The sequence below is a fragment of the Mustela erminea genome, chromosome 5, assembly GCF_009829155.1.
Source record: "Mustela erminea isolate mMusErm1 chromosome 5, mMusErm1.Pri, whole genome shotgun sequence".
In the NCBI taxonomy this organism is placed as follows: domain Eukaryota; kingdom Metazoa; phylum Chordata; class Mammalia; order Carnivora; family Mustelidae; genus Mustela; species Mustela erminea.
Genome location: NC_045618.1, coordinates 136384281 through 136410591, shown reverse-complemented (window position 1 = coordinate 136410591; position 26311 = coordinate 136384281). Strand labels below are relative to the sequence as shown.

General features: G+C 46.8%; 2 protein-coding genes across 3 annotated transcripts; one reads left to right on the top strand and one right to left on the bottom strand.

Moving 5' to 3' along the window:
* Positions 1 to 922: 922 nt before the first annotated feature.
* Positions 923 to 4428, bottom strand: TMEM251 (transmembrane protein 251). Of its 2 annotated transcripts, none has more exons than XM_032345103.1 (2): positions 4346 to 4428; positions 923 to 3440 (listed from the first exon to the last, which is right to left on the bottom strand). In XM_032345103.1, the coding sequence occupies exon 2, from the start codon at positions 3422 to 3424 to the stop codon at positions 3029 to 3031; it is 396 nt and encodes a 131-aa protein (XP_032200994.1). In that variant the 5' UTR covers positions 3425 to 3440; positions 4346 to 4428; the 3' UTR covers positions 923 to 3028. The 2 variants fall into 2 exon arrangements, with proteins under 2 accessions (XP_032200994.1, XP_032200993.1); XM_032345102.1 differs by lacking the exon at positions 4346 to 4428 and adding an exon at positions 3885 to 4339 and having other exon boundaries at positions 1767 to 3440.
* Positions 4429 to 4447: 19 nt separating this feature from the next.
* Positions 4448 to 6647, top strand: MOAP1 (modulator of apoptosis 1). Its single transcript, XM_032345101.1, has 2 exons — positions 4448 to 4746; positions 4851 to 6647. Exon 2 carries the CDS (start codon positions 4967 to 4969, stop codon positions 6014 to 6016), a length of 1050 nt encoding a protein of 349 aa, XP_032200992.1. The 5' UTR covers positions 4448 to 4746; positions 4851 to 4966; the 3' UTR covers positions 6017 to 6647.
* The last annotated feature ends 19664 nt before the right edge of the window (positions 6648 to 26311 follow it).

The following is a 26311-nucleotide window of genomic DNA, read 5'->3' as shown; positions in this document are numbered from 1 at the left end:
AGAGGGAGAAGCAGGCTCCCCGAAAAGCGGGGAGCCTGATGTGTGACTTAATCCCAGTACCCTGGGATTATGACCTGAGCCGAAGGCAGGCGCTTAACTGGCTGAGCCACCCAGGTGCCCTGCTTTGAACTATCAAATAGCCACAGACAAAACAGGAATAACTCACAACTGGGTAATTAATTCCTAAATAATCAAAAACATTAATCCTGCAATCTGAAACTTAGTAATTACATTTGGAAGTACTAAATTACTCCCACTCTATTTTAATACTTCTACTACCAAGGCAATCTGCTCTTGAAAGATAGAGATGGACCAAGCACTTTCTAAATCACCAAATACTAAAATCTGAAATATAAAAGATAAAGTCAGGGTGCCTGTGTGGCTCAGTGGGTTAAAGCCTCTGGCTTCGGCTCAGGTCATGATCTCAGGGTCCTGGGATCGAGCCCCGCGCATCGGACTCTCTGCTCGGCAGGGAGCCTGCTTCCTCCTCTCTCTCTCTGCCTGCCTCTCTGCCTACTTGTAATCTCTGTCAAATAAAATAAATAAATTCTTAAAAAAAAAAAAAAATCAGGGGCACCTGGGTGGCTCAGTGGGCTAAAGCCTCTGGCTTCGGCTCAGGTCATGATCCCAGCGTCCTGGGATCGAGCCTCGCATCGGGCTCTCTGCTCAGCAAGGAGCCTGCTTCCCCCTCTCTCTCTGCCTACTGTGATCTCTGTCAAATAAATAAATAAAATCTTTAAAAAAAAAAAAAAATCAAAAGCCTCTGCCTTCGGCTCAGGTCATGATCCCAGGGTTCTGGGATCGAGCCCAGCATCAGGATCTCTGCTCAGCAGGGAGCCTGCTTCCCCACGGCCGCCCTCCACCCCTCCAGCCTACCTCTGCCTACTTGTGATCTCTGTCAAATAAATAAATAAATAAATAATAAAAGATAAAGTCTACTTTAATGAATAAGAATTACTACTTTATAAGACAAGTGATAGATTCACAAACCTTGCATTATATCAACCATTTATGAAATTTTAAAAATTGAAATAATTTTCTTAAATCAATCATTTTCAAACTACCACTGCCTCATAACTAATCAAATCAAATCAGAAACTGCTCAGTGATTCTCCTCAAATTATCCTTTCTTCTGCAAAGCAGTATAACGAGGTGATAGGGCCGGGGGATCTGAAGCCAGACATCCTGAGTTCAAATCCTGGCTTTTCCACGTCCTTGCTGTGTGACCACGGGCAAGTTATTAATTCCTGTACTTCCTCTTCTGCAAAATGGCACTAGTACCAGCGCGTACCTGCCTCATAGCCTGTTGTGAAGAAAGATGGAAATCACTCAGAAAACAATGATGGCACTATGCATACTACTAGTTAAGTACTCAAAAGATGCCAAGTGATTTGGTTATCTGACCCTCACAGAAATGGGTATTTCAAGCTGCTAACTACTGTGGACAGTCCGAGCATTGTATCAAAAACTGTAGCATTTCAGTCACCAGACCTCTGGAAGAAGTAAAGGGAAAGTGAGATCGGTTACCTGGAGAAGGTTACCTGGAGATTACCTGCTGCTTTTGTGTTACAGAGGTACCTGCTCTTTCAAGTAAAGCTTGCTGTGGAATGTTCAGCCTTCCATTCTAGTCAAGTCAGACTTGAACGCTGAGGTTGTTAGAACACTTTTAGGTTGTCAGTAGCTCAGACGAGAAAAAACTTTCAATAATGCCATTTCCATCGTTTGGCAGGGCCCAGCAGACAGCACCGTGAAACATGTCATTTGTGAAAAGCACTGCAGGTCGGTGGTTAGGATAAAGGCATCATACCTCTCGCTCTGCTGCTTCCCAGGTGTGTGACCTGAACAAGCAAGTTACTTTACTTCGCTACCTCAGTGGCTTTATCTGTAAAATCTGGATAACTGTTTTCTTAGGGTTGTTGAGAGGATTAAATGAGTTAATTCTGTCAACCTCTTAGAACAGAGCCCAAAAGAAAAAGCACCAAAAAAGATTATGATTATTTAAATCTATCAGTGTAAAACACTGCCTTGGTACTAATGACACAACTACATAAAAATACATCTTGATCCCGCCCAGAAAAAAAAAAAAGGAAAAAAAATCCTAAAATCTGATATTTCCATGTTTTAGTTCTTTGTATTGGTACCAGACATGAGGTAGTAAGTACAAATGCAAAGGAAGAAGCACACAGATCACATCTTCATGCAAATCACCTGTTGCCTGAAGACCTGAAGACTGGACCTTAGGCCAGAAAAGAAAATCAGAAGGATGACAACTGGTAGTATTTTAGAAGGGTGTCACACATCTGACAGGGACCAGACTAAATATTTCCACTGAACACCTTGTTTCCATCCTCTATGTGTTAAGATTTCTCAACTTTCAAACATTTAGTTTCTTCCCAAGTAATCTTTTAAAAACTAGTAGCATTAATAACGCTGATAATGCTGACAGCATTACCAAAAGGAAGCACAAATTTTACTTATCAAGACAGCCATCACCTCAGTAATTTTATACCAATTTCTCACAAACTGGTAGCAAGCAAGCAGAAATAGTTGGCTTAGTTACAACACGCTGAACTGGTGTTTTAGTTTGAAGAATTCTAAAGCAAGCCAAGTTAATTGTATAAAATTTAAACTTTATGACCATGTTTGGACCTCTTTACATTAAGCACAATGGAAATGTTCATACTCATTTTTTCCCCCAAAGGAAAAATTTATGAATCATCACTATGTTGCACAGTAGAATAAAAATAGGAGTTCAGGTACTTATTCAAGTTTCTAAAGAATGCAAATAACAGACACGATTTTACTTCCAAAATCTGAAGTCATCAACATGATTTTGTAGTACTGTATCTCAGGCTTCAACTTAAAAATTCATTATTATTCAGATAAAGATAGGCCCCTAGTCACACTTTTTAGAAAGCCTCTGCCCCACCACAACTTCCTGAGATCTGTGAAGAAACTGCAGTCTTGTGACCAGGCTCCATACGGTAGTGGCAGTTTTGTAACTGTAAGGAAAAAATGGTGACCGATTCTACGTATCAATCAGTTGTAGTCTGCTGATCTGATTAGAAGCCTTGACAAATGCCTGGTGGCGATTGCAAATGACTGCCAAGCATATGGGGATAATGCAGTAGCCCACCGTTTTGGGGTCAGCTCTTGTACAAGAATAAAGGAACAAAAACATCTGTAAATAAGGTATCAGAAAAATAACTGTCCAAAACCAAAAAGGCAGGGAAAGTAACCGAGCTTTCAAGGAGTGTGTCCATGTGGTTCCTTCAAGGGGCTCTTCTGGGTGCTGCTGAATGTGTTCCAAGGCCAGCCTGTTGTAAGTCTCATTGATTTCAAAAACATAGTAAAACGCTCCTGCACTTGCTAACAAATACAATCCCACTCCAATCCATCCCATCCTCTGACGGAAGTTCATCATTCTCCATGCTCTGTGCCTTCAAATTAAAAAAAAAAAAAGAAAGAAAGAAAGAAAGAAAAGAAAAGAAAAATTAGGGTCTAGTAATGCTGTCATCGCAACGACTCCCCATTAGTGCATTTAAGGTTTGAAATTATTAAATTCACATTTCCTAAGAAATGTAAACAATGCACAGCTTGTTGCTTTATGTAATAGTTAAGAGAAAGTAAAGTTTCAGCATATACTGAAAGTGCTTTTTATGTAAGCCCCACAGAATAAATCAATCTCTGTATCCGGCTTAAATAGGTCCAGCACACCTTCCCTTGAGAAACTGGAATTAAACTGGTTTTCTAAGGAACACTTCATCATTATGGTCCAAATAGTTTCTGCCTTCACAGTACTGTTTTGGACGTGAACACTAGATTCTACAAGTCAAACCGATGTCGGAGCCCCCACGTTAAGACAGTAACTCTTCAACACTTACAGTGGTCCCGAAAATCTTCCTGTTCCCACGGCAAGCGTTAAAGAGTCACTCAGTTCTGAATATTCGGGTGGTTTTGGCATTTCAGAGAAAGCCACCATAAGAGAAATCCCCGGGGTCACCGGCTGGGAGAAATGGGAGCGCCGCCAGCCTGGAGCACAAGCTAATTGTGATTAAGCACAGCGTGACTGCGGGCAGTCACGCGGCGGCCCGGCCCCTGTCGCTGCGGCCGGAGTCCCAGCCGGTGTCACCCGGGCCGGGCCGGGAGGCTCCCCAGCACCCCCACCCCGGGCCTCCCCGGCAGCCGGCCCCGCCCCCCGCCGCGCTGCAGCGCCGGGCGACCCCGACCAGGGCTGCGCGGGCGGCGCCGGGCCCGGGCCTCTCCGCCTCGCGGCGCCGGGAGCCCAGAGCGGGGCAGCGGCCACCGGCCGAGCCTGCAGAGACCGGCAGCTCCCGGATCTCACCTTCCTGTCCCGTTTGGCCCGCCCGCCCGCCGTCCCGGATGCAGCCACAGTCGGGACTTCCGGCTTGGGCCGGAAGCGCGCGCCCTCCGCCCCGTCGCGACGCCGGGCCGCCTCCCAGCGCGCGCCCGGGCTCCGCTCTGGCGGGGACGGGGGCGGGAGCTGGGGCTGCGGCCGCGCGGGCCCCGGCGCTTCCCTTCACGTGGGCGGCGGTCCGGGCATCTTCGGGGCCGCTCGGCCCGGCCACCGGTGCCTCGCGGCGGTCAGTGGCGCGGCTGCGACGGCGCGGGCCGCCATCCCCCGGTGGCGCCGAGTGCTGGAGAGGCCGGCCTCCCGCGGCGCCGGCGACGGTCCGGGGCGCGGACACTGGATAGCGGCGAGGGGCGCGCGAGGCCGCGGAGAGGGTGAGACGCGGCTCGTCGCAGTGGGGTGGGCCGGGAGGTCGTCCTCCGGTGCGGGGCCGGCGTCACTGACCTCTGCCGCTAACGCAGCTGCTTTGTGCTCGCAGGCCTCGGGTCGGGACGTTGCCGGCGCTCCGCGGGAGTGCCGCGGGGAAACGCCGTGCCTCGCGGCGGCGTCCGTCCCCCGGCCGGATTCGAATGTCAATCCGTTGTTCGGGGCACCATGACGCTGAGGCTCTTGGAAGACTGGTGCCGGGGGATGGATGTGGACCCTCGGAGAGCGGTGTTGGTTGCCGGCATCCCCCCGACCTGCACGGTGGCGGAGATCGAGGAGGCTCTGCGGGCCGGTTTGGCGCCCTTGGGCGAGTGCAGACTGCTCGGGAGAATGTTCCGGCGGGATGAGAACAGGAATGTGGCCTTGGTGGGACTGACTGAGGAGACGTCTCATGCTGTGGTCCCTAAGGAGATACCTGGAAAGGGGGGTGTCTGGCGAGTGATCTTTAAGCCCGCAGGCCTGGATAATGAATTGTTAAGCAGATTAAATGAATTCTTAGAGGGAGAGGGCACAAGGCTGGGGGAGCTGACCAGAGCTCGTGGATATGGAAACGACCCTTTTGACCTAGGCCAGAACATGATCCCAGAGGTGCAGGCCCCTATGTTGGCCCGGGCCTTAGAGGAGGCTCTTCAGCCTGTTCTGCAGTACCTGAAATACAAAAAGCTGAGAGTGTTCTCGGGCAGTAACCCTCCAGAGCCAGGAGAAGAAGAATTCGAATCCTGGCTGTTTCATACTACTGAGATGATGAAGACATGGCGGGTGTCGGATTTGGAGAAAAGGCGGCGATTGCTAGAGAGCCTTAGAGGCCCAGCGTTTGATGTTATTCGCGTCCTCAAGACAGACAATCCCTTCATTACGGTCGCTGAATGCCTGCAGGCTCTTGAGCAGGTATTTGGGGTGATTGATAATCCTAGGGAATTGCAGATCAAGTATCTGACCACTTACCAGAAGGATGAAGAGAAATTGTCTGCTTACGTGCTAAGGTTGGAGCCTTTATTACAGAAGCTGGTGGAGAGAGGAGTAATTGAGAAGGATGTTGTGAATCAGGCCCGCCTAGACCAAATCTTAGCTGGAGCCGTGTGCAGAACCCTTCGCAGGAAGCTGGCCCTGCCGCAGGGTGGCCCAGCCCCTGGCTTACTGCAGCTGCTGGAGCTGATAAAGGCGGAGGAGGCAGCTGAGGAGGAGGAGGCCCTTCTCCAAGAAGGGCATTTGTCCTGAGTCTTAGGCAACCGGGAAGGGAGAGCTGGCAGCAAGCAGAGCATGAAGGTAGAACAGTGCGTGTACTCATGATAGACATTGATCAGTCCCTTCCTTGCGCGGCCAAGGAGCTCATTCTGTACAGTTCTCTGTCTAAATCCTTTGTCATTTCTGGGCCTGTTTCGTGTCTCCCAAAGGTGTCCTAGACTAGGAAGAATGTAGTTCTGCACTAGTATTTATGAATATAGATTTACTCCTGTGAATTTATCATACAAAATTGTACAGAGGGTCCGTCGCTATGTATGCATGTGCTCTGAGAGACGTTAGCTTATGTAGTGTGCAAGGGTAGCGTGTCGGGTGTGATGATGTATCAGAGGTAGTTTTTAGGTGTGTATTGCCCTACGTTTATTATGAAGATACGAGCAGTGGCTAAGATACTAAGTTATTTTCCGTCTGAATCACAATTCTATTGATTCTGTACAGTCCAAATCAGGCAGGATCAAATGCTGAGGTTGATAAGTTTGCAGCTGTCACCTCTAACCCTGGATTTCTGATACATGTCATCAGAACATCTGGTTCTGAATGTCATTTTAATAGGTGTTATAAAATGATGTATGTGAACTTATAAAATAAAGGAATGCTGATACAATGACCTTTTTTAAATGTTTTATTTATATCAAGATTCCAAGAGATTTCATTTGAACAAAGAGTTCCGAAAGCATAAATCTGAAAAACACTGAGGTTACACAATCTTAGTCCCTTGGCTATTTTCCTCTTAGGGCCCAGTGGGTAGAGAGTAGTTTTTTTTCTTTTTCTTTTTTCTTTTCTTTTCTTTTCTCCTTCCTTCCTTCCTTCCTTCCTGATTTATTTATTTTTGAGAGAGAGCAAGAGTGAGCAGGGGAGAGAGAGAGAAGAGAATCTCAAGCAGTCAGCTCACTGAGCACAGAGCCCAGTGTGGGGCTCAGTCCAACAACCCTGAGATCATGACCTGAGCCAAAACCAAGAGTCAAATGCTAAAGTGACTGAGCCATCCAGGTGTCCCTGGGGAGTAGTTTTCTCAGTGAGGTTGCTAGAGGGATCTTCGACTGATGTACGAGGGAAGGAAACAAGATCAAACACAAACAAATTAGGGCAAAGAGTATTCCAAATGGATCAGCGTGTCGAATTTGGAGAGTGAAAGGGAAGAAATAAAGGTACTATGCTTCTCCGTGATATACTGGACTAAATTAAAGTTTCCTCCTGTGCTTTCTTGTTGAATTCTCTTAAAAATCCTCCAATATAGGAAAATCCAGTTTCTCACTTGTGGAAATGGGCACAGAGAAGTTTAAAAATACTTGCTCAAGGGGGTGCCTGGGTGACTCAGTCGGTTAAGCATCTGCCTGTGGCTCACATCATGTTCCCAACACCCTGGGATCAAGTCTCACACTGGGCTCCTTGCTCTGCAGGGAGCCTGCTTCTCCCTCTGCCCAAAGCTCCCCTTGCTTGTGCGCACTCTCTCTCTGACAAATAAATAATAACTTAAAAAGAAAATACTTGCCCAGGGCAAAACAACTAGTAAGTGGCGGGTCCAGAATTCTGTCCTCTGCCCTCCTGCAAGGCCTATATGCTTTCCATTGCCAAGAAAGAGAAGAAGTCATAAGAGTATGAGGACCCAACAGCCTTACAAGGGAAACATGGCAGGTGTTAACCACATTTCATATATGTCTCATATGCATTAGTGTAGAGTGTGTTGTTCTGAATGATTACTGCCAGCTAGACATGAGAAGTGGGGAGTATGAGAATCTGTAAGACCTAGGGGCAGCCAGGAGGGCGGGCCTGGGTTAGTGACTTGGTCCCTAAAAAAATAGTCAGTGTGAAGAAAGTTTGGAAACTGCTGAAAAGCAGAAAAAAGTCTTCCTCATTGATAAAAACACCCCAAAGGACCAAATTTACAACTGTAGACTGTACAGTTAAATTCAGGTTAAAATGCCTGCATGGAGGTCTCTCCAGAGTTCATAATAACGGACATCCAACACTTGCCGTGGGCACCGCTGAACACATTTAGCCAAGCAATACTGAGAGCTAAGGTAACTTGCCCGGGTTTTCCCAGCAAAGAAGTGGCAGGGTCAGGATTTATACTCAGGGCATGTATTTCCAGAGTCCTTGTCTATGCCGCCAGGTTAAATTCTCACAGAAACCTGTAAGACATACTGTCATTTCCCTGTTTTACAGATGAGAAGCTTCAGGCTCAGATTCAGTGCCGGGGCAAGGGCACATAGTCTGAGTCATAGAAGAGAGCTCTTCTTGAGGTGTTCTTGACACCATCTGGTCAACACTACAGAACTGTCCAAGATGGCAGTTACGTTTATGAAATCATGTGCAGTAGTTTGTTCTTTAATAGCCCGTGTTTCCGGGAGGGAGACAAACCATAAGAGACTCTTAGTCTCACAAAACAAACTGAGGGTTGCCAGGGGAAGGAGGGTAGGGAGAGGGTGGTTGGGTTATGGACGTTGGGGAGGGGATGTGCTATGGTGAGTGTTGTGAAGTGTGTAAACCTGGCAATTCATAGACCTGTACTTCTGGGGCTAATAATGCATTATATGTTTATTTAAACATTTAAAAAATTATTACTATTATTTTTTTTTAAGATTTTATTTATTTGACAGAGATCACAAGCAGGCAGAGAGGCAGGCAGAGAGAGAGGAAGGGAAGCAGGCTCCCTGCTGAGCAGAGAGCCCGATGCGGGGCTCGATCCCAGGACCCTGAGATCATGACCCAAGCCAAAGGCAGAGGCTTAAACCACTGAGCCACCCAGGAGCCCCTAAAAATTTCAAAAATTATTAAAAAAAAAAAAAAAAAGCGGGCGCCTGGGTGGCTCAGTGGGTTAAGCCGCTGCCTTCGGCTCAGGTCATGATCTCAGGGTCCTGGGATCGAGCCCCACATTGGGCTCTCTGCTCAGCAGGGAGCCTGCTTCCTTCTCTCACTCTCCATCTGCCTGCCTCTCTGCCTACTTGTGATCTCTGTCTGTCAAATAAATAAAAAATCTTTAAAAAAAAAAAAAAAGCTCACGTTTCAAAAACGTGAACAACAAAACACAATAATGCTAACTGGTTGTGTCGGGATGATGGGATTGTAAAGATATTTTCATTTTCTTTTGCTTCCTAAAAGTGTGTTCTGTTCTTTTTAAGTAAGCCCTAAGCCCAACATGAGGCTTGAGCTCACGACCCCAGGATCAAGAGTCGCCTGCCCTGCTGACTGAGCCAGGCAGATGCCCCTAAAAGTGTTTTTTAAATGAAAAATACACAAAGGAAGTGCTCAAAAAACAAAAGCAGGTGAAATGTCAAAGGGAAAACAGGAACCAGCCTGAAAAAGCTCCCGCTGGTAAAAGCTGCAATTTGAACAGAGGAAACAGCATAGTGTTGGGTTATAACCCAAAGTATAAAATAAATATCCACGAGTTCATGCTGATATAAACACATGAGTGAATAAATAAATATGGGAGAGGACTCAGGTTTTGCTTATGCAAGAATTTCAAATCATTTATGCGGATGCTTCCCCCTCAAGAGGTAGAGCTTATTCCCTTCTCCTGCTGAAGTGTGGGCTGAATTTAGGAATGGAGTGATGAAAGGGAGAAAAAGTAACTTTTCGGTGGAGAAATCTGGCAAGTACTAGTTTGGCTAGTTAACATCAAGGTTAACATCAAAGAATGCATAGCCCGGTCTAATGAGAGGAACACAAGATAGGGCCACCTGCGTGGCTTAGTCAGTTAAACATATGTCTTCAGCTCCGGTCATGATCTCAGGATTCTGGGATGGAGCCCTGTGTCAGGTTCCTTACTCAGCGAGAAGCCTGCCTCTCCCTCTTCTGCTCTCCCTGCTTGTGCTCTCACTCTGTCAAATAAATAATCTAAAAAAAAAAAAAAAAAAAACCACACACACACAAAACCATATAAATGCAAATTGAAAGACATTCTACAAAATACCTGACCAACACTCCTCAAAGCTGTCAAGATCATGAAAAATAAGGAAACACCGAGAAACTATGGCAGACCAGAGGAGACTAAGGAATCATGGTAGCTAAATTGTATGTGGTAGTGGGGGAGGGCTTCTGGAATAGATATTGGACTTCAGTGGAAAAGTGAAATCCGAAAGTAGTCTGGAGTTTTAGTTAATAGTAATATAGCAATGTTGGTTCCTTGAAGGTAACAAATGTACCATGGTAACCCAAGATGTTAATGATAAGGGGAAACTAGGTGACTACTAGAGTGGGACTCTGTACTATCTCTCTAACTTTTCGGCAACACTTTATCTATTCTAAGATAAAGTGTTCATCAAGGGGCACCTGGCTGGCTCAGTTGGAAGACTATGTGACTCTTGATCTCTAGATAAATAATAAAATGTTAATTGATATACATATACAGATGCTTACATATATACATATATACATGCACAAGCAAATACAAATGACCTGGCATGCCATTCAGTGAAAAGAAGTCATTAGAGAGTGAATAACTAACTGGAAGGCTCACAGTTCCTAAAAGTGTTTCTTCATCTAAGCACCACCAGGTGGCAGTAAGTACTCAGGCTATCAGTGGACAGGCCCGAACAGAAAGGGATTATTTCTTACATAAGTGGTCACACGTGCCCCCCTCAAAGACTGGAGAATTTCTCAAGCGTCTATGTGGAAAAATATTTAAGTACCCAATCTGGGAAGTGACTTCCTCTCTAGTCCATGACATTTCTAGAATCTTCTAATTAGCCTGAGAGGTCTGGCCTAGGCAAATGGACCAATGTGTCTATGTAACCGAAAACATCCTTAATGATTCCATTTCACTTCCGCCTGAACATTTCATTAAATTGGAAACCAGATGACTTTAGAATTCAACTTCTGAAAGCATCTTTTTTTAGGCAGAATGACACGTGGGTCGAAAGTACTCTAGCTTCAGAAGGTTTCCTTACACTCTCCTGCCTCTGCTACAAGCAAGCCTAACTCTGCTCTTAGAGATGTTAATTTTCTTAGGTAAAAGCTGGATTCAGTGCAAATAATTCAGTGTAGAGTAGGGTTGTAAGGCTTTCAGTCATCATCCTGAGAGATGGGTTAAGAGTCAGAAAGCTGGGTCTGAAATGGTAGATGAGGCAGGCAAGACTCAGAAGTGAGTGACTCGCTCAAAACCACACAGCTAGGGGAGCCTGGGTGGCTCAGTGGGTTAACTTTGGCTCAGGTCGTGATCTCAGGGTCCTGGGATTCATTTCCATGTCCAGAAAGTCTGCTTCTCTCTCTCCCTCTCACGCTACCTCTCTCCCACTCATGTTCCCCACCCCCACAAATAAATAAATAAATGCATTTAAAGTAAACACACACACACACACACACACACACACACACAGAGCTAACTTAAATCCAAACCTAAGGTTGCTTCTGGCTTCACTATGATTTGCAAGTAAAGGCATTATATTCCTCTTGGATTTCCGTTTACTTACCTACAAAATCTATGGTCCTCTTTAGCTCTAAAACTGTGACTCGAGGGGCGCCTGGGTGGCTCAGTGGGTTAGGCCACTGCCTTCGGCTCAGGTCATGATCTCAGGGTCCTGGGATCGAGTCCCGCATCGGGCTCTCTGCTCAGCAGGGAGCCTGCTTCCCTCTCTCTCTCTGCCTGCCTCTCCGACTACTTGTGATTTCTCTCTGTCAAATAAATTTTAAAAATCTTTAAAAATAAATAAATAAAATAAAAATAAAACTGTGACTCGAAAGGTCTTCTAGTTGTCTGTGTTTGAATATCCTTAATTTAAAAACTGACTTAAATTCTTAACATGCCTTAATATATGTCACTTAACCTGTGTTCCCAAATTTTATCAGAATATCTTTTTTGTTTAAAGATTTTATTTATTAATTTGACAGAGAGAAATCACAAGTAGATGGAGAGGCAGCCAGAGAGAGAGAGAGATAGGGAAGCAGGCTCCCTGCTGAGCAGAGAGCCCGATGCGGGACTCGATCCCAGGACCCTGAGATCATGACCCGAGCCGAAGGCAGCGGCTTAACCCACTGAGCCACCCAGGCGCCCTCAGAATATCTTTTGATGAGTGTGCTTTGTAGCTCCCCAGCTAGAGTCTATGTTCCCCTTGATATCAAGGTATATTATATCACTTGTAAGTCCAACATGGTATTTCACACTTGGAAGGTAATATTTTGTAACTAATTAGTAATGCTCTGATATGCCTTATTTTTTTATTAAAGATTTTATTTATTTGAGATAGAATGAGAGAGCACGAGTTGGGGGGGAGGGGCAGAGAAAGAGGGACAAGCAGGCTCCCTACTGAGCAGGGAGCCCAACTCGGGACTCGATCACAGGACCCAAGATCATGACCTGAGCTGAAGGTAGCCACTTAACTGACTGAGCCATCCAGGAGCCCTTCTGATGTGCCTTATGTATAATAATAATCATGGTACCTGGGTGGTCAGTCAGTTTAGCATTTGACTCTTGGTTTTGGCTCAGGTCATGATCTCATGGTTGTGGGATCAAGTGTGTCCAGCTCCGTGCTGGATGTGGAGCCTGCTTGAGATTCTCTCTCTCCTTCTCTCTCTGCCCCTCCCCACACACACCCTCTCTCTCAAAAATAATCAAATATAATCAAAATAATTATAATCATAATATAATAAAAAACAATCATAATCATAATCATAATCATAATGAAAGCTATCATTTGTTACACTCTTCCTATGTGCCAGGCATGGAGCTAAATGCTTCCCCTATGTTACCTCATTGAATTCTGACCACAATCTTCATGGGTACTTTACTAGCCCCAATTTCAAATGAGGACACAGACCTTTGGCTAGGTAAGGTGGTTTGTCCAGAATCACACAGCTAAAAGCTGCCCAGATCTGTCTGGTTCCAGAGCCAGGACCCTAACCACTGAGCCAGACCTCGTCCACGAGCATCTTGGCTCTAAACCCAGCTGGCACCATCTCAGGTGTGGAACATCAATATAAGGACTGGAGCCAGTTTCTGACCGTGGAGCCTGAAGCCCACCCTGCCTGATGCTTGCCTCCAAAGAGAATTAAGAATAAGGATGATACAACCCAGCGAAAGGCAGGGAAGAGACCGCACCGGGAGCCACGATTCAGCTCCTCAGTCCCCTTCCTCCTTTGTATCTAAAGCCAGATTGCTCGCCCGCTCTACAGAACCGGGAATTTCGGGGGAAACCCAGCTGTTCCATAGCCCCTGCAGGAATTGGGGACGGTAAGTTATGATTCGTTTAAGATGCTTCTGTCGCCTTTGCCAAACTGCTCATTTTAGGCAGGGACAAATGATGCAATTCTATCCTGTGAAATACGAGCAGCTCTTCTTAAATCCTTATTCACGTGAGCAAGGCTCCAGTGCCAGAGCCTCTCCATTCACACATCCGCTTTGCCATTTCCTAACTCTGTGGCTTTTAACCCTCGGTGGTGGGGGACGGGGGGCTTCCGTTTCTTCAGATGAAAATGAGAGTAAGAATGGCACTGGCTCACAGGGTCGTAGTGAAGACCAAATGAATTATTCGTGCAAAGTGCCAGCACCCACCTGCTCCGTAAGCAGCTATATGCCCAGAAGTCACGCCCTAAGCCCAGTTGTCTCTGAGTTCCTGTGGATCACAAGTCCGGGAGGTGCTGGCCCCGTCACCCACGGCAGCAGAGGTGTTGACCGGGACTGTGGCCGTCTCCTGGGAGACCTTCCAAGGTCAGCCCCCCGGGCTGGGGAGCTTTCCATGGGGCCCGCTCAGGACCCAGCAGCTGATTTCTACAGGAAGGAAGCCGTCCAGAAGGGAGTGAGAGAAGACCCCGAGATAGAAGCCACAGTCTTTTTATGATCTTGTCTCAAAAGGGGCGCCCCATCTCTTCCGTAGTATTCTAGTCATTAGAAAAGAGCTCCCAGTCCCAGCCTGCACTCCAGGGCAGGAGGTGACACGAGGCTGTGAATTCCAGCAGGTGCCTGGGGCAGCCATTGTCACCTTCCTTTACAGACACAGAAAACAGGTTTATATATTTTTTAAAGATTTATTTATTTTTATCTTTTATATCTATAAAGATTTTATTTATTTATTTGTCAAAGAGAGAGAGAGAGAGCACAAGCCACGGGAGCGGCAGGCAGAGGGAGAAGCAGGCTCCCTGCCAAGCAAGGAGCCCGATGTAGAACTCGATCCCAGGACCCTGAGATCATAACCTGAGCCAAAGGCAGACACTCAACTGACTGAACCACCCAGGCGCCCCTAAGATTTATTTATTTTTATTTTGAGAGAGAGAGAGAATGAGGGGTATAGGGGAGAAGCAGGGGTGAGTGCCGGGGGGGCCAGGGGTGGGGTGAGGCAGAGGGAGAAGCAGACTCCCCACCCAGCAGGGAGCCCGAGGCAGGACTTGATTCCAGGCTCCCAAGATAAGGACCTGAGCCAAAGGCAGACAATTTGGAGCCACCCCAAGGGCCCAATACTTTGGTTACTTCTACTTTATATGTTACCTTTAAATAGTAAAATTCTTCTATGAGATCCAGGCTAAAAGAAAAAAAAAAAATCCTCCGTTACATTCCTCGTCCCTAACTTAATTGAGTCACGTATCAGAGTAATAAACACGGGATTCTTCTCTGCCCATTTTACAGGCTGCCACGGGCCCTCTCGGGTTTTATAACCAGCATATGCTCGGCCTTTTTGGAGCACAGCCCTAATTGCTTCCGCAAACTCTCTCTGCTCCAAGCAGTAAAGGCCCAGCTGCTTTTCAGTTTCCAGTTCCCTTCTGATCTTGCCTCCCTCCTTTTGAGTGGTCTTTTAGCAGAAGCAGTAACCCCCAGGGCCCCCGACACTCCCATCCCCTCCGGAGTGGGGAGATTTCCCTTATACCGACCAGCTTCTGGCTTTTCAGACGCTGCGCCTTCAAGATGCTACAAAAGCTTTTAACATGTGCATTCTTTTTATCTAATGTATCCCACTTCGAGAAAGGTCTCCTAAGAAACTAAGAAGGGATGTCCACAAGGAATGGGCTAAGTTTTCCGTTGTAATCCTTTTGATCATTGTGAAAAAGGAGAAATGACATCAGGGCCCAGGAGCACGCAGCAGGCTGAGGAGATGACACCATGCCCAAAGGGTCATCTACTCTGTAGCCGTTAAAACAGAATCGTGTTGGACGGAACCCCACGCAATCGCTGTTTCTGTAGGTCAAAACTGGCTGAATTTTAGTAATTTCCTATGGTTCCGCCTAATGGAAGGATGTTTTCTGGTATACAAATACAAAACAGAGTTATCTTTGGGTGGCAGAATTATGGGCAATTTTATCCCTTAAAAAAAAAAAAAAGAAAAGAAAGTTCCTGCTTTTCTCCAGTGAATACTTTCTATGGGTGCAAGGTTTACAGAGTCTTAGAAAAAATAGTAAGAGATAAATTCCAAGAGGCAAACACTAATCACTTTTTTTTTTTTTTTTTTTTTAGTTAGTAATTTATAATGCATTAGGCAAAGTAGGGGTGAGGCAGCTTCTCCGCAGGGAACAGACAGGCCACTGCTAGCCAGCTGGAGGGGACTCTGCTTACTCCAGGAGGAGGGCCTAGCTTGGGACACTCAGAAGACAAGTTCCATCTCGAAGTGACTGGTCGCCGTTTGAGTCTAACTGAGACCAGCACAAGTAAAGAAACGTGCACGTCTGGGGTGCTGGGCTGGTTCAGTTGGAAGAGCAACTGACTCTTGATTTTGGAGTTGTGAGTTCGAGCCCCAAGTTGGGCAGAGAGAACACTTAAAATACATTTAAAACAAACAGTTTCAAGAAATGTGCACATTCCTCAGAACTTCTGAATTAGACACTTGCTCCTTTCTCCAGGGGCAGTCTGTCTTCTTCCGGCACTGGCCCGGGTCTTCTTGTGGATTCTCTCCCCCAGGCTCTGCCCTGGTTTAGGGTGCTGACAGATCCATGGCCAAGACCCAAATGAACCAGCAAGTCCCATTTGCACGAGGTGAGCATGCGACGGGATTTGTTACGGCTCTTGGGATATTTATTCCAGTTTTGTTGTTGCTGTTGTTCGATTTTTAGTTTGTTTTTAGTTTTCTAGTCTTCCTTACCAAGTTATCATTTCCTCCAAAAAGATCCATCCTTTGGCGGAGGCAAGTGGACCAGCCGTTCCGAGCCCACACTGAATGGCAGCCCAAAGGGGGCTGTGTCTCATGACCTATATGTCCCATCCATGGGTAGCCCTGTGCCCAAATTTCCTTTTTCTCTTTTCTTCCCTCTTTCATGTTGACGGATTTTTTTTTCAAATGGGACTGGTGTGGTGGGTTCTCAAGCGTGTGATGTCAATTCTCATCGTAGAGCGGGGCATGAAACAGCGGACTAAGTTCTGTGTTCGTGGCTGGGGCTGGGGCTGGCGACGGGATGGCAGCCAGCTTTCTGGCTGGGGGACCCCCAGATGTCAGGAGCTGGAGGTCTCCTCTCCCAGGCAGTTCCGTTCCTCCAGGGAACAATCCTTTATCTACTTACTTTCCAGAAGCCCGGTGGGAAACAGAGCCCCGGGGCCTCCCTGTTTGGAAGGCAGACCCTCGCCACTCTCCTGGTTTTCAGTCAACTCCACACTGTGTCTGGTGAGTCAGGAGCATCTGTGGCTCAAATTAAACCCGTCCACAGAAGAACAGCCCGTCTCCAGCCCGGGTGAGCAGCAGAGGGTGAAATGGGGGCCCCAGGCGTCTTCTTGCTCCTTCCATCTGACTTATTCCTTAGATCAGGCAAACTCTGAGTAGCTTCCTGTGCCCCGATAGTGAATTACCACAAACCTGGGGAGTTAAAACAACAGAAATGTATTCTCCTGCAAACCTGGAGACACGGGTCCCAAATCAAAGTGTCAACAGGCTCTTGGGAAAAATCCACTGTTTGGCTCCTTGGCTTAAGTCTTGGCTTGTGGTCACATCGGTCCAATCTTTAAGGCCACCATCGTCAAATCTCTCTCTGGCCCTCTCTTCACATGGCCTTCTCCTCCATGTCTGTGTCAAACCCCCTCCCCTTCCTTTTATAAGGAGGCCTGTCACCGCATGTGGGGCCCACCTGCATAAGCCGGGATAGTCTCCCCACCACAAGATCCTTGGCTTTCTCACATCTGCAAACATCCTTTCCCGGGTAACATTCACAGGTGCAGGGATAACACCTCTGGGGGCCATCATTCCACTGGCATACCCTCCGTTTCCTGTCCTCCGTCCCAACCTTGCATGCTTCTGTCCCTATTGCCTTTCATACCTTTTAGAAGGTCCATGCGGGGTGAAGATTTGCTTTCAGTTGGCCCCCCCTCTGCAGCATGTAGCTTCCTCTGCACCCCCAGGTCCTCAGGCAGAGTCAGACACTGTACGTTTGGTTCTAGGCCATTGCCATAAAGCGAGCCCCGCAATAAATCGAGCCAGGTGAAATGTTTGTTTCCCAGTGCATGTAAGTTACGTTTACACAATACGGAAGTCTATGAAGTGTGCAGTAGCACGATGTCTAAAAAGAATTCATACTTTAAAAAGACTTCATTGCTAAAAAGATGCTAACCACCATCTGAGTTTTCAGCAAGGCATAATCACTAATCACAATTGCCAAAAAAAAAAAAAACCCCAAACCAAACCAAAACAAAACAAAAAACCCATAATAATGAAAAAGTTTGAAATACTGCAAGAATTACCAAAATGCAAGAGAGACCTAAAGTGAGCCAATGTTGTTGGAAAAACGGCGCCCATAGATGCTTGACACTGGGTTGCCATAAACCTTCAATCTGTTTAAAAAAAAAAAAAAAAAAAAAAAGGCGGGTCTGCCAAGTACAATGAAGCGTAAGCGCAATAAAGCAAGATCTGCCTGAACTTGTCCACGGTCCAAAAATGTGTTGACGTCTTGCGGTGGTCTGATTGCTGACATCCTGAGCCCCAAAGCTGACAGTGTTAGGAGCTGGGACTTTGGGGCAGTGATTGAGGTCATGAAGGCGAGGCCTCACGGATGGGATGAGTGCCCTTGTAGGAGGGGCCCCGGAGAGCTCCCTCGCCCCTTCCTCCCACGAGGACACTGCGATGCAGAAGAAAGCCCTGGCCCAGCCATGCTGGAACTCCGACTTCGCCTTCCAGCCTGCGCCCGGGAGAAATAAAGGTCCGCTGTTCATAAGCACCCAGTCTGCGGTCCTTCGCTCCTCTGCCCAGGGGGGATTGCGGCACACTTCTCGGCAGGGGATGCACCCCGCCCCTCCTTGTTCTGGTAGACTTACACTTGTTTTAGTCCTTGACTGTCATTTTGGATGGGGTTCAAGTGGAAATAGATATAAACATGTGTGCTTAATATACAATGTTTAGCCAAATGTCTCTCCACTGGTTTTAAATATTTTTACAGATAGCTTTATTACTTCTTCCATTTGTTGCAATATTTATTTGCTTGTTTTCAACATAGAATCACATGAAGGGCAAGATGATGGAATGCTAGGAATCACACCTCTTAGCTAAATTTCATGGTCAAAATTCGAGTCAGCGGGGCGCCTGGGTGGCTCAGTGGGTTAAGCCGCTGCCTTCGGCTCAGGTCATGATGTCGGGGTCCTGGGATCGAGTTCCGCATCGGGCTCTCTGCTCAGCAGGGAGCCTGCTTCCTCCTCTCTCTCTCTCTGCCTGCCTCTCTGCCTACTTGTGATCTCTCTCTGTCGAATAAATTAAAAAAAAAAAATTCGAGTCAACCTTTATCATGCATGCATTTTTGTCTTTACATACTTTGTACCTCTTTTTCTTTTTTCAAAGATTTTATTTATTTATTTATTTGAGGTGGGGGGGAGATGGGGAGTGGTTAGAGGGAGAAGCAGACTTCCTGCTGAGCAGAGAGCCCAATGCAGGACTCCATCCCAGGACCCTGGGATCATGACCTGAGCCATAGGCAGTTGCTTAACCAACTGAAGCCATTCAGGCACCCCACCTCGTATCTCTTTTAAAAGACCTATTTTTCTGGGGTGCTCCTGGCTCAGCTGAGAGTCTGCTTCTCCCTTTCCCTCTGTGTTCTCTCTCTCAAGTGAATAAATAAAATCTTTTAGAAAATTTAAAAATAAATAAAACAGCTGTGTTATTTTTAATATTTTATTTATTTGTTTGACAGAGAGATAGAGAGCCCAAGTAGGGGAGCAGCAGGCAGAGGGAGAGGGAGAAGCAGTCTCTCTGCCGAGCAGGGAGCCTGAGGCAGGGGTTCAATCCCAAGACCCTGGGATCATGATCTGAGCCAAAGGCAGCCGCTTAACCGACTGAGCCACCCAGGCGCCCCTAAAACAGCTATTTTCTTATAACACCAATATCACATCTGATAAAATTGTCAATGACTTGATCCTCTAATATCCAGTTCATTTTCAAATTTCCCTGATTATCTCAAAAATATCTCTCACAGAGTCTGCCTGGAATGCTCCCTTCCCCCACCCACGCTCCTCCCCCCATTCTCTCTTAAGTACATAAATAAATAAATAAAATGTTTTTTAAAAATCTCCTAACAGTTGATCTGTGGGAATCAGATCCGAACAAGGACCACACACAGCCCTTGGTGTCTCTGGAGTCTTTTAGCTAAAGGGGCCCCTCCCGTTCCCTCTTCTTGCCTTGTTGAATCTCCAGTTTTGAGAGGACACATAAGAAATGTACTTATATTCCCTACATTGTTCCAAAATGGCTTTGAGAGAATCTAGTAGAGCGCACTATTCTTTGATAGAAGGACATGTGGGTGTGATTCGCGGGACATAAACTCCTGCCCTGGACATTTCTGTCCCCACAAAGTCCTTTTACTCTCACGTGCAGACTTCTTCAAGAGGCGTCTGTTTTCCACCCAAGGACCTTGAGTAGCCCTACCCAGGCAAAGTTATTCTTGGGTCAAATGCTATCCAAGAGAAGGCAGAGATGCAAAATACCAAATTCCTCCTGAGGGAGCTCTGGGGGCCCAGGGGATGGCTTCCCTGCTGTGCTCCCTTATGTTCCCATACAAACTGCCTCTACGGAAGGAACATCCAAGGACCCTCCCCTTGAATGATGGTTTCAGAATATGACCGAAACGTGCATGGGGAAAACAGGAGAGGGGGCTCCCAGACCTCCTCTTTATATTTGAGGGTCTGCGCTCTGTGTTAGTTTCCAGAGCCGATGTAACCAAGTGCCACGCGCTGGAGGCTGAAAACGACAGAGAAGCGTTCTTTCACAATTCTGGAGGCTCAAGGGCAAGATCAAGGTGTCCCCAGGTCCGTGCCCTCCCAGAAGTCTCCAGGGAAGCATCCGTGTCACGCCTCTCTTCCAGTTTCTGGTGTTAGCAAGGTGTTCCAGCTCCTCGCTGTCCCTGAGCTTATGGACACACGGCTCCAATCTCTGCCTCTGCCGTCATGTGGCCTGTTCCCTAGTGTGTCTCAGTTTTCTCTTCCCTTTTTTTTTTTTTTTAAGATTTTATTTATTTATTTGACAGACAGAGATCACAAGTAGGCAGAGAGGCAGGCAGAGAGAGAAGGGAAGAAGCAGGCTCCCTGTCAAGCAGAGAGCCCCATGCGGGGCTCGATCCCAGAACCCTGAGATCATGGCCCGAGCCGAAGGCAGAGGCTCCAACCCACCGAGCCACCCAGGTGCCCCCTGGGCCAACTTCTGATCTCGTTTCTCAGGCCCGTTCTGTGAGATGCCCAGTAGCCTTTGGTAGATCCCTCTGCAGCTTCCGTTGGCCGGAATCCGCTTCCTTGCCTTGCAACTAAGAGTCTTGAATGAGATGCAGAACATGAGCTCCCTCTGGCCTTAAATGTGGTTTGGTGGCCCCTGGCCATGTATCTCTCAGCGCTCCGCATCCCCATCTACCTGCTCTGGGGCTGGGACTCTGAAAACCATACTCCAGAATCCTGGGCCCACTGACTTGCTGACAGATCCAACCCGTGGAGAGAAAGACTGGCAGGGAGGAAGGGAGAAGGGACATTTTCTGCTGCTGCCCCGTGCTCCTGTCTGTGCTGTCTTGGCAACAGCAGTCGGTGCCAGCGTCTGGATTCCTCCCGCCCCTCTGACCCTTCTCCATCCTCACAATATTCCCACAGTGGCTGGGCAGTACCTCTTCTTCAGGGTTGTTTTTCCGATGGGACTGATGGGTGACAGGGTCATCTCCGATCACGATCCCAAGTTAGGGACCTCCAGCTTGTGACATTGTTGGGCGTTGCCCTTGTTGGGCCGTCCCTGGTGAGAACCCGACTCTGTCGCACGTGCAGACGACAGAGGCATCTGTATCCCGAGTTTTCCCTCCAAAGCGGTGAAATTCCAGCACACCCCCTGTGCTCTGAATGGCCCCTCGCATGCAGCCCTGCTCTCAATACCTACACACAAAAGCCCCACTTTCTTTTCTTTCCTGGTAGACTCTGATGGGCCAATAAAACTAGACACTCAGTCATTCCCCGCTGAAAAACTGGTTTCCCTTGCCCGGAGGGCTGGAAGAATTCATTCTTCATCTCCCACTGGAAAGAGGAGGGATATATGTAGAAATATTGGCACTGGGACCTGTGCTGGAGGTGAGCGGGAGTCTTCCCTCTTCAATTGTATTGACTCTTTCCAAGGCAGGGATGAAAATGAAGACATTTTCAACAAAACTGACATTTCCATATTTAAAACGCTCATATGCTGCCTCAGCCTTAAACTAAAATAAAAACTGCAAACAAAACGTCATAAACGTTAAATGAGCAACATTAAATCAAAGTGATGGGTGGTGATTTGCTGGCACTGAATCACTGTGAATCACCCGTGTGGGGTTTGATGGGGAAAAGATGTCTTTTCAACTTGAGTTTTGGTTTGGATAATGGACCATTATTTGAATCACTGACATTATCACTGTTGATTTTTCTTCTGGTTTTGAGTAATAAACTCCATTTTAACCACCTATTCATTATTTTAATGAGCCAATCCATTTAATCGTGTACCCTCAAAATATAATACAGAGAGAGGGGCGCCTGGCTGGCTTGCTCCCCAGATCCCGCAACTCTTGATCTCAGGGTTTTGAGTTCTAGCCCTGCATTGGGCCAAGAGCCTACTTAAAAACGAAAATCAGGGGCGCCTGGGTGGCTCAGTGGGTTAAAGCCTCTGCCTTCGGCTCAGGTCATGATCCTAGAGTCCTGGGATAGAGCCTCGAGTTGGGTTCTCTGCTCAGCAGGGAGCCTGCTTCCCTACCTCTCTCTCTTTCTTTCTCTGCCTGCCCCTCTGCCTACTTGTGATCTCTCTCTCACTGTCAAATAAATAAATAAAATCTTTTTTTTAAAAAAATCAAACCAAACAAGCACAAAATATGATACAGAAAATATTTCATAACATTCAATGAGATTTCTTCATGAACTTTACTGCTAGCACATTGGATAGGAAGGAGATTAGAGTTGCAAAATCCATCATTTCCTAGAACCATGCACTTTTCTTGCCATCTTTCACTATTTGAATTCTGGTGAGATGTTTGCCTTCAATGATACTGCATACTGATTCATCTGTTGTGAACATGACCTCTGTCTGAATGGAAAAGCAAGTTTTAAAATTGTGAGGTACTCAGCGGGGAGTCTGCTTCCTCCTCTCTCCCTCTCTGCCTACTTGTGATCTCTGTCAAATAAATAAATAAAATCTTTTAAAAAAATTTAAAAAAAATAAAATAAAATTGTGAGGTGAGGAGCCCCTATGGGGATCAGTCGATTAAGCGTCTATCTCTGACACAGGTCATGATCCCAGGCTCCTGGGACCCAGCCCCCAGATTTGAGCCAGGATCCCTGCTCAGGAGGGAATCTGCTTCTCTCTCTTCTTGGGCTCTCTCTCTGTCCGATAAAAAAAAATAAATAAATAAAAAAAATAAAGCCGTAGGTGGCCCTTGGTTCTGGAATGGTCAACTGGATGACCCTAAAATGAAAACACAACATTTGAAGCTTTTAGTAGAACTCATAGACCCCTTCCCTAGGAATATACCTACAGACTCCAATTTGAAAAGCTCCACCCTGAGTTAGGAAAGGAGAAGGCTAGGATGAAAAGAGATTGCTGGGGCGCCTGGGTGGCTCAGTGGGTTAAAGCCTCTGCCTTCGGCTCAGGTCATGATCCCAGGGTCCTGGGATTGAGCCCTACATCCGGCTCTCTGCTCAGCAGGGAGCCTGCTTCCTCCTCTCTCTCTCTCTCTCTCTCTCTGCCTGCCTCTCTGCCTACTTGTGATCTCTGTCTGTCAAATAAATAATAAATAAATTCTTTAAAAAAGAGAGAGATTGCTCAGGGGCCCCATGTGTGGACCATAGAGGTGTCCACTGCTGACTCGCAGAAGCAACTTAGGAAGACCCCAAGAGATGGAAGGAGTTGGGGTGACTTTCCAAGGACAAGAATAGATACCTCCTATACATGTGAGGTAGAAGTGGCTTCCTCCAGGCAGCCTGGTGCAATCCTGCCCAGAGTGGGGCTCCTTTTGGCAGTAAATAACATGAGATATATGATTGCCTTTTCATGGTGCTTCCTGGAAACTTAAGATGCAGACTTCTTAAAAACTCAAAAATCAGGAATTAAAAGATTTTTTTTAAAGATCTTATTTATTTATTTATTTATTTGGCAGACATAGATCACAAGCAGGCAGGGGGGTGGGGGGAAGGAAGCAGGCTCCCTGCCGAGCAGAGAGCCCAATGCGGGGCTCGATCCCAGGACCCCGGGATCATGACCTGAGCTGAAGACAGAGGCTTTAACCCTCTGAGCCACCCAGGTGCCCCAGGAATTAGAAGATTTAAAGAAATCCAGGGCAGCGCAATTATATTTTATGTGAATTTGAATAATGATACCTAAAATAGTGCAAAAACATGAATAAGGCCTCATGTTATGCCCCATACATTGAAATGCAAGACCCCGGCCAATTTTAAAAAATTAGTCAAGAAGCCCTTAATTTGGGGCGCCTGGGTGGCTCAGTTGGTTGGGTGACTGCCTTCAGCTCAGGTCATGATCCTGGAGTCCCAGGATTGAGTCCCCCACTGGGATCTCTGCTCAGCGGGGAGTCTGCTTCTCCCTCTGATCCTCTCCCTTCCCGTGCTCGCTCTCTCTCTCATTCTCTCTCTGTCAAATAAATAAAATCTTAAAAAAAAAAAAAAAAAGAATCCCTTAATTTCAAAACTGGCGGGACCAGGGCTTGTACTCTGTTCATGAAATTGCCACAGGGTGGCGCCAGTTCAGCAGAAAAATCGAAATTCCTATCCTGAGCCGGCGCTGTTTCAAGTGTGCGGGAACTACTGAGCTCAAGTGGTCTTTTAAGTGCCGAGGCTGAAAGCACATCACTGCGCTCATCGCTTTCCTGGAAAGGTCAGCTGAGATAAAGGGCTATGACGAAGGACGGTCACCGCGATAGCTCTTCTTACTTGTTTAAGTGTGAGCATTTTGCAAAATAACGGAGGTGGTGCAGAGAGCAAATGTTCCAGGGGAGCCTGGTGGGCTCAGGCGGTGAAGGGTGTGACTTGATCTTGGGATGTTAAGTTTGGGCTCCACATTGGATGTAGAGATTCGTTAAAAAAATAAAATCCTAAAAAATCCAAGGATGTTGGGTTATGGACATTGGGGAGGGTATGTGCTATGGTGAGTGCTGTGAAGTGTGTAAACCTGCCGATCACAGACCTGTACCCCTGGGGCTAATAATACATTATATGTTAATTTTTTTAAAAGGAAAGAAAAAAAAATCAAAGGATGATGTCAATTACACTTCAATAATAAAAATCAAAAGACAAAAGTTGTTTAAAGGTTCAGTGGAAGGATGATATTATAACGGTTGTGGAATTTGGGCTCTGAGGATCAGGCCCCCAACTTTAGAGCTACTCTCATGGGAAAATTATTCTTGGCTTCTTGGCTTACTGAGTTGAAAATGATACAAGTCTCTAGATACCCATCATTGTTGGGGTACCTGTGTGTCTCGGTCAGCTAAGCATCCGACTCTTGGTTTTGGCTCAGATCCTGATTTCAGGGGCTCAGTTCCTGATATCAGGGTCCTGGGATCGAGCCCTGCTTTGGGCTGCATGCTCAGCGTGAAGGCTGTTTGTCCCTCTCCCGCTCCCTCCCTCCCTCTCTGCTCCAGCTTCCCCTTCATGCAGGCCCTCCTGTCTCTCTCTCTCTCTCTCAAATAAATAAAATCTTTGAAAGAAAAGAAACACATCGTTGTCATTAAATGTGGTAGGTCAGATTTTGATTCCTAGGAGCTGGAAAGGAAGCCCTGCCCTCCTAGAAAACCCAGTTCACTCCAGGATATCCTAGAAGAAACAAGCCATTTTTTAAAAGTTTATTTATTTATTTACTTAAGTAATCTCTACACCAATGCGGGGCTCAAACTCACAATCCTGAGATCAAGCGTTCCGTGCTCTTCCAACCGAGCCAGCCAGGTGCCTCTAAACAAGCGGTTTTCTAGTCCCATTTCATAGTTATAATAGAGTCCCACCTGGTTTGGTTATTCACCTGTCCACTCCACAGCTGATCTCATCAGTATCTTTCTTTACTGCAACAGATAAGGAAGCTGAGGCTCAGAGAGGTTAATTAATTTGCCCAACACTCCACAGCTGGCAGTTTGCGGAACTGGGATTTGAATCTAGGTCAAGCTGACAACCAAAGCCTGCTTTGTCCCTCTACACTACAGTGCCCTGAAGCTAAGCCAGTGCTGTTATCTCTGCCATCAGAAATTCAGTAGGGGGGTTTCTAGGGGGCCCAATCGGTTGAGCGATGGCCTCTTGGTTTCAGCTCAGGTTGTGATCTCAGGGTCCTGAGATGGAGCCCTGCGTTGGGCTTCACCCTTAGTGTGGGGTCTGCTTAGGACTCTCTCCCCCACTCCCTCTGCCAGGGGCGCCTGGCTGGTTCAGTGGGTTAAAGCCTCTGCCTTTGGCTCAGGTCATGGTCTCAGGATCCTTGGATTGAGCCCCACATCAAGCTCTCTGCTCAGCAGGGAGCCTGCTCCCCCCTCTCTCTCTGCCTGCCTCTCTGCCTACTTGTGATCTCTGTCTGCCAAGAAAAGAAAGAAAGAAAGAGAGAAAGAAAGAAAGAAAGAAAAGAAAAGAAATTCAGTAGGAATCAACAGGTGTCTCTGTCCTTGATGAGGGGGGAGGGAAGGCATTTCTCAAGACCATATCATTGCTTTCATAAACTGTTAGGACATTCGAAGTGTCCTTGGGCAGGATGATTTTGAAGATTATTTAAGTAGAAGTCACACCTTCCTTTCAGACATAATGTCACCAACTATGGTTAACTGAGCAAGGGCATATCTATGAGCAAAACTTCGGTGATTCACTTGCAAGGTTTTGTTTTAGCCAAGTCAGCAGCCTGATCATTTCAAGGAGTCAAGGAGAGGCTGATGTAGGCAGGACAGAAAGAGTAGAGACCTGTGACCGAGCAGGAA

Excerpts from the sequence above, each read along its gene's own strand:
- TMEM251 (XM_032345102.1), bottom strand. The coding sequence starts at position 3,982 with ATGGTGGCTTTCTCTGAAATGCCAAAACCACCCGAATATTCAGAACTG. Across the intron at positions 3,441-3,884 it reads GGAAGATTTTCGGGACCACT|GCACAGAGCATGGAGAATGA; the intron begins GTAAGTGTTGAA and ends TTTAATTTGAAG.
- MOAP1 (XM_032345101.1), top strand. The coding sequence starts at position 4,967 with ATGACGCTGAGGCTCTTGGAAGACTGGTGCCGGGGGATGGATGTGGAC.